The 19,403-nt window shown below is 29.2% G+C and overlaps 3 protein-coding genes across 6 annotated transcripts; 2 read left to right on the plus strand and 1 right to left on the minus strand.

Moving 5' to 3' along the window:
- Positions 1–1,602: 1,602 nt before the first annotated feature.
- LOC145764212 (longistatin-like) lies at positions 1,603–2,538 on the plus strand. The gene is made up of 4 exons (XM_082575821.1): positions 1,603–1,736; positions 1,836–1,919; positions 2,087–2,217; positions 2,435–2,538. Exons 1-4 carry the CDS (start codon positions 1,603–1,605, stop codon positions 2,536–2,538), a joined length of 453 nt encoding a protein of 150 aa, XP_082431947.1.
- A 391-nt stretch (positions 2,539–2,929) lies between these two features.
- Positions 2,930–11,959, plus strand: LOC145751895 (BTB/POZ domain-containing protein 8-like). 4 transcript variants are annotated; one of them, XM_082568050.1, is made up of 15 exons: positions 2,930–3,004; positions 3,123–3,214; positions 3,272–3,661; positions 3,837–3,951; positions 4,160–4,357; positions 4,758–4,942; positions 5,184–5,366; positions 5,593–5,730; positions 5,922–6,128; positions 6,589–6,651; positions 6,764–6,907; positions 10,766–10,874; positions 11,133–11,285; positions 11,508–11,592; positions 11,685–11,959. In XM_082568050.1, the coding sequence occupies exons 4-12, from the start codon at positions 3,903–3,905 to the stop codon at positions 10,790–10,792; spliced, it is 1,194 nt and encodes a 397-aa protein (XP_082424176.1). In that variant the 5' UTR covers positions 2,930–3,004; positions 3,123–3,214; positions 3,272–3,661; positions 3,837–3,902; the 3' UTR covers positions 10,793–10,874; positions 11,133–11,285; positions 11,508–11,592; positions 11,685–11,959. The 4 variants fall into 4 exon arrangements, with proteins under 4 accessions (XP_082424176.1, XP_082424155.1, XP_082424166.1 ...); XM_082568029.1 differs by having other exon boundaries at positions 11,116–11,285; positions 11,685–11,955; XM_082568040.1 differs by having other exon boundaries at positions 3,540–3,661; positions 11,116–11,285; positions 11,685–11,955.
- Positions 11,960–17,734: 5,775 nt separating this feature from the next.
- LOC145763484 (uncharacterized) lies at positions 17,735–19,403 on the minus strand. Its single transcript, XM_082574940.1, has 5 exons — positions 19,250–19,403; positions 19,142–19,177; positions 18,866–18,994; positions 18,614–18,744; positions 17,735–18,215 (listed from the first exon to the last, which is right to left on the minus strand). The coding sequence occupies exons 1-5, from the start codon at positions 19,335–19,337 to the stop codon at positions 18,072–18,074; spliced, it is 528 nt and encodes a 175-aa protein (XP_082431066.1). The 5' UTR covers positions 19,338–19,403; the 3' UTR covers positions 17,735–18,071.

Raw genomic sequence — 19,403 nt, forward strand, 5'->3', positions numbered from 1 at the left:
GCCTTACAATTTCTCTTGGAATATAAACTCAACAATGTATAATCTAGAAAAGCAAACTTTTGACTTAGTAGGGTCTGCAGAAGCATTTGCTGGCGGAATTTCATATTTTTTGGGGTTTACAGCTTCTTTGTATCACTTGGTATATCTGAGCGCCTTGAGACTATTTTCTGTAAGATGGCCAATTCAATACAAACTATTTAGCAATTTTAAATTTAATATGGGGTTACTTTTTGTTTGGTTCTTGGCCATTCTATCTGCAGTTTTTCCAGGTAAAAAATCAAAAATTTAGTAGACTACTCTTATGTTGTTTAAACAAAAAGCTTTATAGGCTTAAAACCATGCAAAAACATTCGAAAAAAGTACGCTGTAACTTTATTTATATTGTTTTGTTTAGCTTTTAACAACATGTTTAGTTATGCGTATTTTCCATCTGTTTTTTCATTTTTCTTGACACCACTGGTTACTACAACAGACCTCACTTCATTTGCTCCCTCACTGGCGATTATATTTTCGTTAACTGCTGTGCCATACATGGCAATGGTAATGTTTTTTTATATATACCTTTATTTTCGATGTCGATGTAACAATAAGGTCACCTTTACAAACTGAAAATAAAGTAACAACATCAGTTACGTCGATCAAGTCTTGAGTTGCGTTTGTAAATTTGGATTATTATAAAATATAATTGCCCGATTATTACGCTGCTGATTAAGTGCTGGTTTAGCAGAAGTTTATACCGTTTATAGCGCCTTACTCAAAGACGCTACAGTATGAGAGCAGTTGGGATCGAACCCACGACCTCATGTAAGTGTAGCAAGTGTTTTGACTACTACACCACGCTGCCGGTCTTTATAATACTTAATATGTTTTTTTGGTTTTAGGTAACTCTTACAATAGCAACTGCATTAATGTATAAGAAGCAACGCAAACGAACCAACGTTCTACAAGGAAATGTTGTACCTCATTGTACCAAGCATGATTTAGCTGCACTTAGAATAATTATTTTAATGGAAGCAGGATTTACCATCACGTTAGGTAAATGCAGTTATAACTTCGGTCTATAATTTGTTAATTACATTTATTTATAAACGAGTTATTACATGTTTCAGTTCCCCTACTTATTGTGCAAGTGTTGGGCTTAAGTGGGATTTTAAGCTGCGATAATGCTCCTATTCCTTCAGCTATAGCCTTCTTGTTATCTGCATCAAACGGGTAAGAGTTGGAAAAAGATGAAGTGTATAAGTTCACTTTAAACTTGCAAATTGTTAAAAAAGTTGTATCTAAAACATATTACGATGTTTTTAGGTTGGTAAACGTCTTAATATATAGCGCATGGGACAAGGAATTTCAGAAAGGATTAAAGCAGTTTTTATGTTCACTAAAAAAGCCCAGAGAAAATTCATATTCGGTTTCACAGTCAAATCATTCTGCGAATCACACTATTTCAAAAGCTGCATGACTTTATGTTTGATAAACTGTGTTTTTTTTAAATAAATAAATGTTATGTTTGCTAAGCGAGTCGTATGTTAACTGCCGTGGGAACTAACACATGTCTACTTTCACTGGCAAAGTTTAACTATACAAAATTGTAGTTATAGAAAAATGATTGTAACAAAGTCTAAATCATGGGTGGGTTTAGTCTGCTTATTAGTTTATATTATTGCAGTTGAGTCTACAGGGACTGGAAATTTACGCCATCCCAGTTTTAGCGATAGAAAAATAACACAAAATCTCGAGTAAGTAAAGATAAGTTTAATTAAATTAGCCTAATAATTAAACTGTTATTTATACAAAGCCATATTTAAAAAATATTAATCTGTTGTCTATTTTTTTAGTCATTTAAAAAAGGAACTGAGTGGTTTGGTCGAGCTAGAAGTGGATCATATAAGCGGAGAGCATTTGCAATTCTACTATTTTAGGTTGATTTGTTGTTAAATCTCAAGCTACTATTTAATATTTCTTAAATTGGTGCCAGTGGTGAAAAGACAAGATTGCTTATTTGCTTTTTTTTGTAAGGGTCTTGTTGCATAAAAATCTTATCTTAATGCCCTAGACCTCATAGAAAAGTTACAAACTGTTTTTATAGGCTTCACGACATCAATAGAGATGGCTTTTTAGATGGTAATGAGTTATATTCGGCACTTACCGAGTCAGTTAAAAGAACTGATGAAAATGGAAAACAAATTGCAACAGATGACTTCGAAAAATATTATATGGGTATCATTTTAGTTTTTTTTTGAACTTAAAGACGGACGAAATTCTGCCTTTTATCCGGCGCAGATTAAACCCGAAATTTTTTGACTTTTATTTTAATTTCATTTTTTGACCTGTAATCTTGAGTTCAATATGGGTATTTAAGATGTATACCTGCTTGTGTTGATTAGTTCAATATATATATTTAACATTTGTTATTGTTTGGTATATTATTTAACAGAAGCAGTAGATAGCTTATTGGACGAAGCTGACGAGAATATAGATGGGTTGGTTTCCTATGAGGAATACACGGTAAAAGCAAGAACTTTCGTGAAAGAAGATTAGCATTAACGTACATTTGTGCGTGTTTGAAAATAAATCGATTTATTGAATAAATAAAAAATTAAATCTTTGTTTGTGCCTTCTAGTGAGCATCATTTGTTAGCAAATTACATTTTCATCATTCGTTAGCAAATTAAATGGGGCAACAAATGGGACATACGTGGGTTATGACCTTTTTTTAGATATTGCTTAATGCGTATAGTTTTTCGACATTTAAAGAACTTTTTTGGTTATTTATTCATTTTATGCTATAAACATTCTAACATAACATTCTAATGACGTCCTGCAAGTAAAGCGTGGCGTTATAAAAACACTTTACACTCCGCGATCTGCACATGCACTCCGCCTTTTACATAGGCCCATTAGTAGAGCATCAATGCTTCATATTGCAGTGAAAAGAAAAGGCTTTTAAAGAATGGAACACTGTTTGTCATAAAATGTTGCAAAATTACAATTCTAGCGTTGAACAGTACGTTTATTAAAAAAAATTTTTGGCTATATACAATTTCCTATTAAGTTATTTAAGTTATATTTGTTTTTAGTTTGCACATTAAGTTTTTATTAAACATAAATTGTCTTTTTTTAAGTTTACATTTTGACGAACATTTTGATCAAAAATATATGCACAATCACAATCGAATGGATACTGACAGTACTGAAGATTGCATTAGAAGTATTGGTATGGCATAATTATTTCCAATATTTTTGTGTTGGTTGTAATATTTTGATCTTATAGACCTAGTACGACAAATTCTATTCGAATCACATAACACAAAACATTAGAGAAGTCAGTAAACTACCCAGCATGAGAGCAGTGGGGATTAAACCCACAACTACATGAAGTGTAGCAAGTGTTCTTACCACTAAACCCTGCTGTCGGTTTTGAAACTTAATTTATAACATAGTTGATAAGGCTTTTGGCTTTTTGTTATACTAGATTCCATAAAAAGTATTAACAAACTAAGGTTAAGACTACAATTAACAAAATTTAAAAATCGTTTAAGGTTCAATGCAGCAAAGTGAGTTAATATCAAAAATATTTTCCAATAATTTGAACTCGAGAAATGATTTTGGTTTGATGTGGAAATCTGTATTTTATTCATCAAGCTTTGACATTGTAATATTGGTAATAAACTTTGATGTTTAAAATAATTTTAATTTGGATAAATAATTTTAAAAAAAAGCTTTAATATTGTGACATTAGTAATAACTTCACAATGTTTAAAAATTGTTTTTAAGGTGATTCATTTTTGTGTTTTCTTTGGAACACAACTTTGTATTTTAAATTTGTTTTTTTTTAGGTCAATAAAATTCAATTTCTGGCACACAAATCAATATTGTTGGCAAGATCAAATTATTTTTAAGCCATGTTGTCTCAAAAGTGGAAAGAAAATAACCAAAACACGATAACATTATGTTTGTAAATATTTTTTTAATAATTTAAATAAAAGTTGTGTTTAAAATATAATAAATTGCTTAGCTTTATTTAAAATGTAATTTAAAAGTACTGAACACATGATCTAATTTTCGTTTTAACAAAACGGTGTATTTAAATTTTTTTTAATTATCAAATGAATTTTTTAAAAAACACCTGTCACAAAAAAAACTGAAATGAAATTTTTAGATAATTTAAGTTCGAAAGCATTTGTCGTTTATTTGTGTTATATTTATGGTGCCTGGGTGGATTTTGGTAATTCTACAACCGATGAATTTTTTGCAATTTTTACTGTTGCTGATATGCTGGATTTTCCTGATTTAAAATTGGCAATCAATTTTTATGTAAGAAAAACAAAATGCCACTTCTTTCATAAACCCTGTACAGGTAATTATCAACAAATTAGTTTTTATATTTAATTATTCTCTATGTGAGAAGGCCAACAACGGTTACCTATGGCAGTTTTGGATTTTGTTGAATGCAATTGTCATATAAGTAGGCTTTCATTAGTTTTCATAAAGTTAAAATTTATACTGTTTATAGTGCACTCCTCAAAAAGCACTACAACAGGAAAGCAGTCGGAATCAAACTCATGACCCACTGTAATAAAACTAAGTGTTACCATTACACCATGACACTTGAATTATGGAACCCTTTTGTGTATTTTTTTTAGGACAAAATTTTACACATATTTTAGACTTACTTAATTTTGTTTTAATATTCTGTTTTATTAACACCACCAAAATTTAAATACTTTGCATTAATAATTATTTGTAATAAAAAACAGAATCGTGCATATCTGGGGTTCTAGAAACATTTCAATTGTGCTCCTTTTGCAACATGAATACTTTGGAGAGAAAATGTCTGAAATGGATTTTCACTTACTTTAAAAAAGTTTGGGTTATGAAAGAATTCTGTATTTTAACTGACAATTTACATCAAAAGGTCTTAAACTTTGCTGTTAGTTTATTGGTAAGATATTTGTTGCAAATTAAAAAAATAAACCCTTTTTTAGATGTATATATACTAATTAAAATACTTAGTTTACTGTTTCTGTTATGCTTGTATTTTTTTTAAATTGAACATATATTGTTGGTCATTTTTTATGGGTTGTATAATAAGTTAATGTTTTAACTAACAAAACACATTTGATATTTTCAACCCAAATTGGATTAGATATTTACTAAATATTTATAATTTAATTATTTTTTAGACAAATGCCTCAGTTATAGATATTTTATTTGGATGTGATTTAATTTTAAGTCAATTGCCAAAAATAAAATGGGCAACAAGAGGAATTGAACTAGCTGAAAGTCTCTACAATACATGCCAACTATATTTAGTAGAAAATTCAGAAGACTTAGTACTTAAAAACCAAATAAGAAAAATTTTTCAGGTAATTGATTAAGTTAAAAATAAAATATTAGATTTGTGCATTTTAGACGGTTTAAAATAAAGCTATTTAAAGTAATTTTTAAAATTGTTCTAAATTTATTTATTTTTTAAATTTGCTAAAATATTTTAAATATATATATATATTTTAATTTAAAATTAAATATTGCCCAATTTTATAAACAAGTTATATTACTTTTTTTAATTTGTTTTTATTTAAACATAATCAGGATATAGGTTTTCGAAGTAATCTTGTTGAGGATTTTATTGGAAAACTTGAAAGTAGTTTAAACCATGAGAATGCCTGCATAACATACACATCTGTAACTACAATGTTAACAATGGGGAATGGGGAAAGATGGAAAAATGTAAGAAAATTATCTTATTTTTTATTTTAAATTTTAAACTAAATTCATTTTATTTTTTTACTTAAAATGGTGTGAACACTTTTTTGTTGTAGGTGTCAAAACTAAATATAGTTTAAAAAGTTAAAGTTAATTAAAAAAAATACAGTATAATTATTTATAAGTTTTATATATTTATCTCTATTGTTTTTTAGGAATATCTTGACATGTTATCAAATATACTCAAAAAAATTGTAATTTATTTGAAAAAGAACTCTTTCTATATCGTTGAAACAAAACAATGGCATTTATTACCTAAAATAATTAAAAAAGAAATTACCGATTCGGCATTAAGTGGTGCAGAATGTAATAAGAAGTTAGCAAAGAAACCAATTTTAACGAGTTCTTTAGCACCTTTAGTGGTATGTGTCTTACTCTTTTTTTGTTATATATTTTTATTCTTGATGTGGAAGGGTCGACTTGACAACCTAAGCATAGAGTAACATTTGTTAACCCGACCCAGTCTCGAGTTACCTTTGGCAGTTTGGGTTATTATATATATAGATTATAATTGTCCGATAATTAAGCTGCTGATTAAGTGCTGGATCAGCAGGAGTTCGTACCGTATATAGCCCCTTACTTAAGGGTGCTACAGCATAGCAGCAGTGTGGATTGAACCCACAACCTCATGTGTGGTGTAGCAAGTGTTCTGAATACTAAACTACGCTGCCTGTTTTGTGTTTAACTGTATATATATAAAATTTTTAATGATTTTCGTTAAATTTACCAAAGAATATGTTTTAAAAGTAAACAAAATATCTAATATTTGGTAAAGTATTATATTAAATTTGTAAATTTTTTGTATTTATTTTGTATTTATAGAAAACAAAAACAGTAACAAATGAATGTAAACCAAATAGAAAAAGCCCGGATAAAATAAAAAAGGTAAATTATTAGTTAGGTATCTAGATTTGTTTTTAAACATTACAGTAAAATTAAAATAAGACGACTTCTGTTGTATTTTTACAGGTTTATTAAAAACTTATTTTCAAATTAGGTAGCTGAAACAACCACTAGTTTGAAATGTTCAACTCAAGATAATTCACTACTTAACATTCATCCTAAGTTTGTTATTGAAGAAATGAGAAGTGCTTGTTATATTACTGAGGTTGTCACACCACTAGTCCCTTATACTTTAAAAGTAAGTTATTTTTCTATCTCAAGTTGTTTAAAAAAAAAACTAAATTAAATTTTTTAATTTGTTATTTCAACTAATTTTTGTAAATTAGAAAAACAAAAGACTGAAATTTTTTTACTTTTTCTGCATTTTATTGTGGCCTAAATAATTGGTTTAGTAATGGTATAAACAATGAGTAATGTCTTGAAAAATAAACTCATTTAGTTGAAAAGTACAAAAATTTGTTTTGTCAAAAACGTTTTTTTTTTGGAAAAGAGGTTTTCTTGAGACAGATATTACTTTTTCTAAATTTTAAACATATCATTTTGGCCTTTGTCACGCTAGTTTGGGTTTTGCGCGATACTTAAATGATATACAAGAAATTTTAAACCTTTAGGCTGTTACAATATTAAGTAAAGAGAGAATATATAGTTTAGTTTGGACATAAATAAATACCCTTCACTGCTGGTATTTTCCAGTTGAATAAAAAGGTTTAAAACAGTGGAAGGCTTTTAAAAGTAGATTTTTCAAGTGGATGGTGTTATTTTACAGGTAAGTAATGAGATTTTAAAATTATTTAAAAAAAAGTGGTGTTATTTTACAGTTGAATAAAAGGAATTCTACAGAATTTTCAGAAGAAAATGGGCTTAAGGAAAGCACCCAAGTTAAAATAATATTCTAATTAGAAGTTTTATTTTTTTTACTACTTATTTTCTCAGTACTAAGTGTTAATGTTACTTAAGTATGTTTATATCGTTTATATTTTATAGTGAAGCTTTTTTGTTTTAAGTGTCGGTATTTGAATTGTTGACATAAAACTTGGATTTCATTAAAATGATTTGTGTGTCAGATGAAGAAAGAAATTGTGCTTATGATCTTAAAAAACTTTGCTTTAAAAATGGTCGTGAAAAAAATAGTAAAGAAACCGGTAAAATAATGCATCAGCTTGCCACTATATACAAAAATCAAGCAATTGAAAATAAGGATACTGGAGTTGGTAAAATTAACTTCATACAGTCAGCAGCCTTACTAAATGCTGCTATTTTCAGAGAACCAGACAATATACTAGAAATTAAAGAAAATTTAAGACAGTTATGTAAAGATCTCTTGGTATGTGCCAATGCTGAGAATTCTGATTCGGATTTACTTATAGCTACAGCAGGCATCATGTATGAAGTAAAATCCTTAAGGTCTGAAGCTCAATCTAAACTGAAAAACATAAACCTGATACCGGAAAACACTGATGACAGTACATTTTACGAGCAAATGAAACAAAAATCCACTCAGATAAAACAACTTCAATTCAATGTTTCTAAAACATTCACAAGAATTATGAAAATATTATGCGATTATTGTGTTGCTGTGGTTGGAGAATTGCCATGCAATTTTTCATTGGTTGCACTTGGATCACTTGTTCGAAAAGAAGTAACACCGTTTTCTGATATGGAAAGTGTAATTGTCTTAGAGGAGGGAATTCAGTCTTCACCCAATTATGACAAAGTTTTGGAATATTTTAGATGGTTGGCTTGTATCTTTCAAGTTGTGTTAATCAACCTTGGGGAAACTATTGTACCCTGTGTTGATATACAGAGTATAAATGGAGGTAAACACGCTGTGTTCAAGTTCTACGATGCTGTGACACCTCGCGGCATTTCATCAGATGGTATGGTTCCTTATGCCTGCAAAAATCCTCTTGGAAGACAGTTTGGAACTGAGAAAAAACCCTTTGCTATGGAGCTTATTAAACCAGTAAGTGAAATGGTTGAATTGCTAAACACAGATCAGGACTTAAAAAATGGATATCACCTTGCTGATATGATTGCTGAATCTTGCTACGTTTCTGGAGATGTTAAAGTTTATGATCACTTTCAAAAACTTGTCAAAAAGGAAGTTCCTAAATTAAAAGCGAAGTTTATAGAATCATTTGACAGCTTTCAGGATTTTGATATTTTCGACAATTTATTAAAAATTGGCTTACATTCAACGCTTAACCTGAAGAGAGGGGTCTACAGAAGTTCTACGTTATTTATATCTGCCCTTGGAAGAATGCATGGCTTAAGTGGGTTATCTTGCTTTGAAGTAATAGAACAGTTATATAACAAATCTTATGTAAGTTTTCGTGACAAGGAATTCCTTTTATTTGCTATAGCTGTTGCATGTGAAGCCAGGTTAAGGATTTATTTAAAAAAAAACGGACAAGATAACTTAATGGAACACTCTGATTCTGTTGCAGAAATTGTTGATGCTGTTGGTATTAAAAGCCTTATTTATTATTTTATGATCACAAAAGTATTACAAAAGTGTATGAATGACAAGATGTTTCTTAAAAAATCGAACGTAAACAGAATAATAATAGTCAAAGAGATGTATACCTGGATTGGATATCAGCTAAGGCATTATGATAGTGTTTTAAATGAAGGAAAGCCGCGTTTAGATTCTTTTTCTTCCTTTACTTATGCAAATTACAGTGTTCTAGCTGAATCTTTAATAAAAAGAAATGAAAAAGAAGAATGCTTGAATGTCTTAAATGAGTGGAATTCGATCACGAAAAAAAGCAAGGACACTTTGGAGAAATGTGAAAACCTTGATTTTATAAGCGAAACTTTTTTAAAAATTGACCAACACAATAAAGCACTAGCATGCTTGAGACTGTCATTAGATGTTAAAACTCGAATGTCATCCAATCCAACAAAAGATGAAAATGTGGCAGAAGCTTACAACAAAATTGGATCTTTTTGGGCAAAAGTAAAGGATTTCGAAGCAGCACTTTTACACTTCAACAAAGCACTTAAAATTGCTAAAAAAGTTTCCCCAAAATCAACAAAGTTGGATTTGCTTCAAGAAACTTATGACAACATTGGTTTATGTGAATTCAGCCTTCAAGATTTTTCTGGAGCTTTAAAGTCTTATCAAAAAAGGCTGGAGATCATTGAAGAGCAGAATTGTCCTTTAAAAAAATGCACAGAAGTTACTGAGAATGTTGCTATGGCTTTTCGCAATGTTGGCCAGCCGGAAATGGCGTTGCCATATTTTTTTAAATGTTTAAAAAATTGGAAACAAATGACAACGGATCAGACGAAAGATGAAAAGGTGGCTGGTGCCTATGAAAATATAGCTGTGACTAAAAGCAACTTGAACGAACATGCGGAAGCTTTAAAATATTATCAAAAATCGCTTGCTATCTTTAAAGTATTGTCCTTGAATGAAAAAAATGATGTTAAATTAGCTGGACTTTACGACAACATTGGAATATGTTTATCTAAACTTGATGAAACAAACAAGGCTCTTGATTATTTTTACATGGCTTTAGAAATTTACGATTTAGCGGAAAAACTTTTTGAAAATGAAAAAAATGTTGGAAAGGTTTACTTTAATATTGGCAATTGTATGATTGACCTGCAAGAGCTAAACAGGGCAATTGACTATTTTAAAAAATCTTTAAATATTAAGAAACAATTTACACTAGATGAACAGCATGATAACAAAATTAAAGATGTATATTCTAACATCGGTGTTTGCTTTTTTAGACTAAACAATTATGATCAATCTTCAATATATTTTCGCCAAGCTTTATCTATTCTTGTAAATTTGTCACGTAACCCAAATTTTGATCCAGAAATTATCAAAATGTGTAAATTTATTAATTCTTTAGAGTCTAGCCTATTTTGGAAATATGTGGAACCAATTGTAGTTTATAAAACTACTTAAATGTTTTCACCTTACATATACTATAATAAAAATAAATGTCTAATGTTTAGGTATATGTTTGTGGGGTAAATGTTAAAACGAATTTTTTGATTTTGTAAATATTTTTGTCAAGTGTTTATTGCATAAAATATCCTATCAATCTTTATTAACCTTCAATTTTGTTTTGCTGTTTAGATGTTGAGAAATATTATGGAAAATTAAAAATTAATTAGTGACTCATAACATTTTTTCTGGAATTTTTTTCCCCAATGATGTTGTTCAAAGATCATGTTTCACACGAAAGGTGAAGTAATTTCCTTTATACCCCCTTTCCTTTATACCCCCTTTCCTACTATATATTGTTTAAAGTTCATTACTTTACAGAGATTACAAAGTTAACTTAGATTAAAAGTTAATAAATTAGCAACTTCATTTTTTCGTAGTTTCTTGAACCAAATTCTAAAATAACTCTAATTTAAAAAGTATTACAAAGTTACTTAACAATAGGTATTAAGTAGTTGTTTTACCAGAATTATTTATTTTAGAATTGTTAACGAAATAGATTAAAAATGCATCGCGTGTGGTCTATCTTAGTTCTTTTTATGCTGACATTTCTTATTGTCAACTGTCAAGAGACAAAGGTACATAAACCGAAGGAACCTGATGTTTTGCCAAAAACAAGAAATCCTCAAAGAGATAGACGGGATCGCAAAAGGTGTTAAATATTACTATTTTTATTATTATATTTTGGAGTAGATTTTATCTAATATATGGCGTACACTTAATCTCCATTGCTTTTATGTCATATTGCCAACTTTGTAAAAGATGATGTTCAACTACCTCAATTTTGTATTTTTTTTTCATTCATTTATACATTATCCAACGAAAAGACATAAATTTGTTTGTTATTAAAGTTTGTTCCAAATTTTTTGTTCAGATGTAACTTTTGTTGGCATAATGGCCCAAGAAAATTTGAGGAATATGAAAATGAGAATCTTTTTCCAGAATAAACTAAATAAATGGTAAACTTTTAACTTTTTACTTCTATTTTTTTAATGTTTTGTTTAAATTTTATTTAAAAACATGTTTATTTATAAATTATTTTTTGTGATAGATTTCAACAGCGATTTGCAAAATTTCACGAGCAATTTGGGATTTTTTGTAAATAAGTAAATCAAAATGCTTGTACTTCTTCAATAAAAATAGCGAAACAAATTTTTATTGTTCAAATTTATTTCAATATTAAAAGAGTAAAAAAGGAACATCTTACAATTTTTATATCGGTCAAAAAAAAGGATTAAAAGATTTGAACCATATTTCATTTATCAAATAAATCTAGTTTCTACTTAAAATAACATAATGTATCAACTCTTTTATTTTTCTGAATTATTTTAAAACGTCTGTTTCACATGTTCAACATTTTTTTGCATTTTATATAATGCTAAAAAAATTAGTGGTGCTGTTGTTTTTGCGAAAAAAGTTATAGCCTTAGGTTTAGGAAATCACCTGCTAAACTAAGCGGTGTTTATGGAAAATAAAGGAAAACATTTAGGCGATAATGCGTCTTAAAGTTACCCCATACCGTTGTTTTTAAAAATAAACAACGCCTATTTTTGATAGCTTCCCGTGATACAAAAAAAAAAACTTTAACATGAAATTGTACACCTAAGAAATTTAGTTCCTTCCAGTGCACATTTTACCGGGCAATAACAGTCTCTATAATATCCCAAACTGCCACAGGCAACTCGAGACTGGGTCGGAGTAAGTTATGTTACTTTATGTTTAAGTCGCGCATTCGACTTTCCCACATCGAGGATAAACATATATCCACAAAAAAAAAACATTACAGATAAATTTAAAAAGAAAAAGTACAATTTATTTAAAACACAATTTTATAGTTTAAATTTTAATTGTCATTTAGCTGTTATAAATTTTTTTTGTAGTGTTTTAAATGGACATAGGTTTAATTAATATGCAAAAACTATTTATTTAGTGTTTGTATACATGTGATGTACGTAGAATGCTTTTGTTACATAAATGTTTTATTTCAAAAAATTTTAAAGTAAATCTCTAGCTTGCGACAAAACCAAAATTGTAATACAAGTTTATAGGAAGGAAAAGTCATTTCCTTAATTTCTCTTCTTTTGCAGACAACAGGAACGACAACTTTAACATGAGGTGTTCATTTAGAAACGGTTTCATGTTTGTTTTTTGGTTCAACTTTTGTAACAGATTAAGTACGTTTAATTTTTCTGAAAAACAATTACATTTGTGTTGCTTGTTTTTGCTCTTGTTAAGTGCAATAGCTGAAAGAATAGTTATGTGAAACCTAAGTGATTTGAAGATAAAATAATTGACATTTGAAATATGGTCTTACGCTGATATTATACACAGGAATTTCATTGCCGATTCCCCGCCATTTTTCACTGGCCAAATTTTCTGCTCCCCTCTGTATTAAAAAATTTCTATGAGATGCTGAAAAAGTTACAACTTTATTAACAGCGAAATTACCTAAATTTTAGCTTATTTTAAGCTGTGGGCAATCACCACCACAGAATTATCACAATATTTAAAAAAAAATTTAGCCTACTTAAAATTGGTACTTTTGTGTAGTTTTAATAAACCTTATTTTAAGTAATCTTTTAATTTAAAATTTAATAAAAACACAAGTAGGCTATAGTTCACGTTTTAAGATTGTTTAAAGGTTTAACTGTGAAATGTACGACGTGAACATTGCTGCTAAACTTCCTTTTTGATGGGGGTTCTTATTACCAACTACCTTGACATTGATATATTACTTCCTAGTTTCTGTTTTGACCGTTTTAAAATACATTAAATAAACTTTAAAAATAATTATTTTTAGATTGTCGAATGACACGTTTAGTTCATTTTAACATTCAGATAGCTAAAAAATAAACAACTTGTTTTAAGATGTTTACTAAATTAGTTGCAACAAGCATGGTTTTAGCAGTATTCATTTATTGCTGTTATGCGGAAAGCTCGAATTGGGGTAGCGGATTTGAAAGCGATTCCGGTTGTTTTAGAGACAAAGATGGTTATTGGGTATGCATGGAAAGTAGAAATCCGCCTCCAAATCAAAAGTACAATCGAAAGTACGTGAAAATGATAATACTCAATATATATTGCATGGACCTACATATAAATAGTAAACTATGTATACAGTTTTGAATATATTTAGTGAAAATTGAAATGTTCACATAAGTTACGTATTTATTTAATAAAAATTCACCGTTAACTTCTTCACGTCAAAAAACTAAAAAAATTAAGTTTTAAAATATTGTTTTTTAGGTTTTTTTTGAGTGGCTGGAAAAAAGACATCGAAAAAGCTGACAGTTTAGCACTACAATCTGAAGATGAGATAAACAGGCTTTTGCTCGGCGAATAAAAGTCTTAATAAGTTAAAATTGAAGGATATAAAAAAATGTTTTTTTAAGGTTAATTTTTTTTACTTCAATTTTGTTGAAACATTTTTTGAAAATAAATACATGGCAAACAACTTTAACATATTGTGTGAGTTATTTGTGCCATGTTAAACTTAAACTATGTCAATTTATTCTTACCCTTCCCTTTGTTTTAAGTTATTTATTACCTTGCCTACACAAACGAGCATATTTTTGTGACGGAGCCAGTTTTTAAGCTTTCTGCTAACAAGTCGCGATCAATTTAGGGCTTGATTTTTTTTTGTATATATGTTTATATCGAGTTGCCTTTAGCAGTTTGGGATATTATAGATTATAATTGCCCGGTAATTATGCTGCTGATTAAGTGCTGGCTCAGAAGGAGTTCATACTGTTTATAGCGACTTACTCAAGGGCGCTACAGCATGAGAGCAGTGGGGATTAAACCTACGACCAGCAAGTGTTCTTACCACTACATCATGCTGCCGAAATTTATTTATCCTCAGTTCAAAAAGTTAAAACTGGTAACGCAATATAAAAGAAACCCTAAACGAAAAATTCATTATACACTTTTAAATAGCTTAAACAAAAACATGTGTTCACATTTCCAAGTTTTTAGATCCGCTATTTGAATTTTAAAAATCAAGACTTTATTACAAGTTAATAGAAAGGAAAAGTCATTTCATTAATTTCCCTGCTTTTGCAGACAACAGAAAAGACAACTTTAACATGAAGTGTTTATTAAAAAACATTTTAATGTTAGTTTTTTTAAATGTTTTATTTTCCTTAAACACACTTTGTTTTTCCTCTTAAACAGCTTAGAAAAAATGACTTAACTTTTGACACAGATTAAGTACATTTAATTTTTTTACAAAAAGTTTTGGACTTCTTGAAATATTAAATTGCAACTGCGTTTGTGTGCAATTTGGGTCGACTGAAAATGAGGGAATGGAAATTGAAGGAACGGAAAATGAAGGAACGGAAAATGAAGGAACCGGAAAATGAAGGAACGGAAAATGAAGGAACCGGAAAATGAAGAAACGGAAAATGAAGGAACCGGAAAATGAAGGAACGGAAAATGAAGGAACCGGAAAATGAAGGAACGGAAATTGAAGGAAAGTGAAAAAGGGAGTAACGGAATCCTAAAAAAATAAAACGCGGAAATACCGTTGACTGTTTATTTAGGTTTACTGTCATTTATTCGAGAATTGATAAGCGAAAATGAGTTAATTTTTATTACCCCAGCATACCCTAACTCTCTTCTATAAAATGCCCGTTTATTTTTAAAATAATATTGACATAAATACAAATAAATAGTCAACGGAATTTCCGCGTTTTATTTTTTTAAGACTTCGCCTCTCCTTTTTTCACTTTCCTTCAATTTCCGCTCCTTCATTTTCCGGTTCCTTCATTTTCCGTTCCTTCATTTTCCGGTCCCTTCATTTTCCGTTCCTTCATTTTCCGGTTCCTTTATTTTCCGTTCCTTCATTTTCCGGTTCCTTCATTTTCCGTTCCTTCAATTTCCGTTCCTTCATTTTCCATTCCCTCAAATTCCGCGTCCCCCTGCGTTTGTGTGCAATTTTATTCGTGTTGCTCGTTTTTGTTCTTGTACAATGCAATGATACAATGCATGAGATGCAATTGAAATTCTGGTTAACTTATATCATTTCTTATTGCCCTTCTTGCCGGTCGCATTTTAATTTTTTTTTGGTTGCAAAAAAGGCATTTGCTAGTATTGTTACCATAAACTGAATTTTTTTATATTTTGATCATCCAAATCCTATAATCATACGAATTAAAAACCAATATTAAAAAAAGGGTGCAACAATTTTTTGTTGTACTAGTTAGGTCAACGTACAAGCAGCAGCTATTTTTCAGCTTTCAGTTTTATTGAGAGTATATTAGTTTAATATATTAGGTACGCTTTTTAAATAATTTCTTGAGTTTAAAAACATCTCATTTTTTGTACTTTTAAATTAGAAATTTCAACGGTAATTTGGAAACAACTAAATAAACAGATTAAACTTGGTTAAAATTTTACAATAAAACAATTCAATTGCATTCTTTTTGTTGTTTTTTTTTCATATTCACAAAAATATTAAACATAAATTAATAAAAATTTTTTATTATACAACAACAACGTGAAAAAAAAATGTAAAAACAAACATTTTAGGGACTTTTTGTTGTTTTTTGCAAATTGTTATTTTTAATTAGGCTATTAATTAACTCTTGCAAAGTTTGCCGATTTTTTTCCAAGTAAAATTAAATGTTTAAGGAATTCACCCACTAAACGGTTTTGTTTGTATAGGTTATAACGGAAAACTCTAAGGTTAATTAGCAGTAACTTAATACCTGTTTTTGGGTAATAGTACTCAGCTTATTTTGTATAAGCTTCCACTGTAACAGTAAACTTTTAAAGCAATTGTGTAATATTGCACCTTACAAATTTAATATTTTCCGATTTATATTTTGAGCTTGCTGCAAAGTAAATACCTTTTATTTGAGTTTATTTATAGCTGTTACATTACTTCTAAAAAGTCGTAAAAAAATTTAAATAAATGTTCAAATAATAAGTAACTTTATGTTATAAGTACTATTAAAAAAAAGAGATTTTAGGATATTTTTGAAAGTACAATTTGACAAAAATGCAGCTAAGCTTTATCAAACTATGTTAACAATTTTAACTTTCTTTGGAAATAATTGAAAATTGTCATTGGAAGTTTATTTTAGTTTTTTTTTAAGTTGCAGGACGTTTCTATTGCAGTAAAATTCCCTTTATTTTTATTGCAGGGCATTTGCATGGCAGTAAAATCCCCTACTTGCTCAGGGTTCTTATGACAAAAACTACCCTTGCTATGAAATATTGTTTCCTACTTTCCTTTACCGTCAAAATCTCTATATAAATAGGGTTTAAAAATAATTTTAAGTCGTCAAATAAACGGGCTTGAAAGTTGGTTCATACTTCTTGCAAGAATAGAATAAATTCTACATGGTATTGTAGCATTTTATATAAATAAAAAGTTATTTTAATTTTCAGATACTTAAAACATTAAAACAACTAAAATGTTTGTGAAACTAAATTTGGCATTAGTGCTACTGGCTGTTATTATTTATTGCTGTTATGCTCAAGGCGCCTTCAAAAAGAGCGGTTGGGGATCAAAAACTAGTAAAAAATTAGCAAATCAAGTCAACGGTAATACTGGCGGTATTTTTGGTTCTAATGATGTTCCAACAGTGCCTGATGGAAGTCCATTTGGTAGCAGTGAAGTTGAAGTAGTGCCTGGTTACAAAATCGAAAAAAACACGAAATTCGATTGCAAGGGAAATATAAAATGCTTGACCAGAAACTCGAAATACCTGAAATACAATACCAGGTTAGTGTAAACACTTGGTCACGTAAATTTTAATTCAAAGCAAAAATAATTTAAATACAGGTATTGCATTACTGAACATTAAAAAAAATCTTAATAGCAATATTTACATCTAGCTAATGTTCTTCTTGAAAAACATTTTAATTTAAACAAAGACTGGAGTTAATTTTCGTCAAAAATACCAAATTTTAACTTAACTTTTCTATTTCTTTAGGTTTTCGTTGGGTGGATGGGGAAAAGATACAGCAGAAGCCAACAATTTAGCGCTACATGCTGAAAATGATCTAGACAGGCTTTCTATTGGTGAAAACAACGGTAAAAAAATTGCTCCATTTTGAATATTAAGCTAACAACATAATAAACTTACTACATTGATGGAACTTTAACGTTTTTATTTTTTTGCAGAGTGAGAATAAAAATACATAAAATGATATGGGACGGCATGATTTTGTTTTGATTTGGGTTTGTCTTTTTTTAAGTTTTTTGAAGACATTTTCATGCAAAAATAAAAGTTTGAAACATATACGTTTTGTCTTAAGTGCGACTATATGGTTAACAATGTAATACCCAGTCTAAATTATTACCTTCTTCTATTATAACAGGCTTTAGCAATTTTATAACAATTTTAAACATATTGTTTCGGTAAGCGATACAATGTGAACTACAAAAACATAAAGTTTTTTACTACAAAAACAAAAAAGAAAACGTAAATTATAATTCGTCTTTCATGTTATTAGTAAGAGCCTGTTTAACTTCATTTTCCAAGTTATTTTTCATAGTAGGGTGGGGTGTCTTAATTCGGTCCTTATTTTTTTCGATAAATTTCTGAATAATTTCATCGTCCGAAGCTCCGTACTGTAAAATAAATGTCATTTGAGCAATTCAAATGTAAACTTGTTTATTGGTAAGGTTTCAAAAAGTGTTTCAAAAACTATAAAAAGAGTTTAAAAATTCATATATATTTCATTTTTGTATATTTTTAACCGAATTTAAAAAAACTATTAGTATGCGAATTGGACATATAAAAAATTAGACATAGTGAACATATTGGGAAAGTTGTGCGCATTGCCAACTATACTATTACTCTTTCGAGTTCACCAGTTGTCTTGCTTGCCTTAACTACATGGTAAACCAAAAGTATTGTCCAACTTAACCTATTTATAACTAGCGGTCGTCGGTTGCGATAATAGTACTACACAATGCCCATTATTTCACTTACAATGTTTTCAATCATTTGAATTTATTTCTTTTACCTTTGGTTTTATATCCGGCTTTTTAAAAACCCCGATGCAAGCATAGGATTTTTCGTGACAAAGCCAATTCTTGAACTGTTCCATTCCAACATCTTGATCAATTTGAGCTTTTATTTCTTTGCCGTAGTTTTCTTAATACAAAATGCATCACAATAATTAGGCTATAGAAATGTTAAATAGGCAGTTTAAGGTAGTTGTGATGCTTCACACTAACAGGAATATGCTAAATTTAAAACCATACAAAGTTGGTACCGAATAGATGTTTGCAAGTTGCAATCGAATTTTCCAAGCTCGAGTCATACAAATCTTGTACAAATTTCTCTCTACAAACACCATTTAACTTTTCGCGGCCGCTCCACTGTTTTATAAAACTTTCTATCCCTAAAAATAGGAGTATAGAAGTTGTGTAACTTATCTATGTTAGTGTATATGTAAATCATGTTTTACCAACTAAAATAATATTTAAAAAATTGGTTGGTAAATCGAATAAAAAACAACAAAATTAATTAAAACCAAAGTTATTTTTACCTTTGTGCGTCGCTTTGCACCCGCTGCAATATTGACCTAAAAATAAAAATCTTATTAAAATGCTTTAAAAAAAAAGGAATTGCTTTGGGTTTATTGCCTTTACTGTACCTTGCGTCATGTCATCTGGTAAAATTAGGTCGGATAGTGAGAAGTTTATTCCAAATAAAATGACGATAACAAATTGCACAAATTTCATGTTTGGTTATATATATTACCACCTTATTACCAAACCCGCATTCTAAAATATATTTGGTCACTTTTA

The sequence above is a fragment of the Corella eumyota genome, chromosome 1 (assembly GCF_963082875.1).
Source record: "Corella eumyota chromosome 1, kaCorEumy4.1, whole genome shotgun sequence".
NCBI classification, from domain to species: domain Eukaryota; kingdom Metazoa; phylum Chordata; class Ascidiacea; order Phlebobranchia; family Corellidae; genus Corella; species Corella eumyota.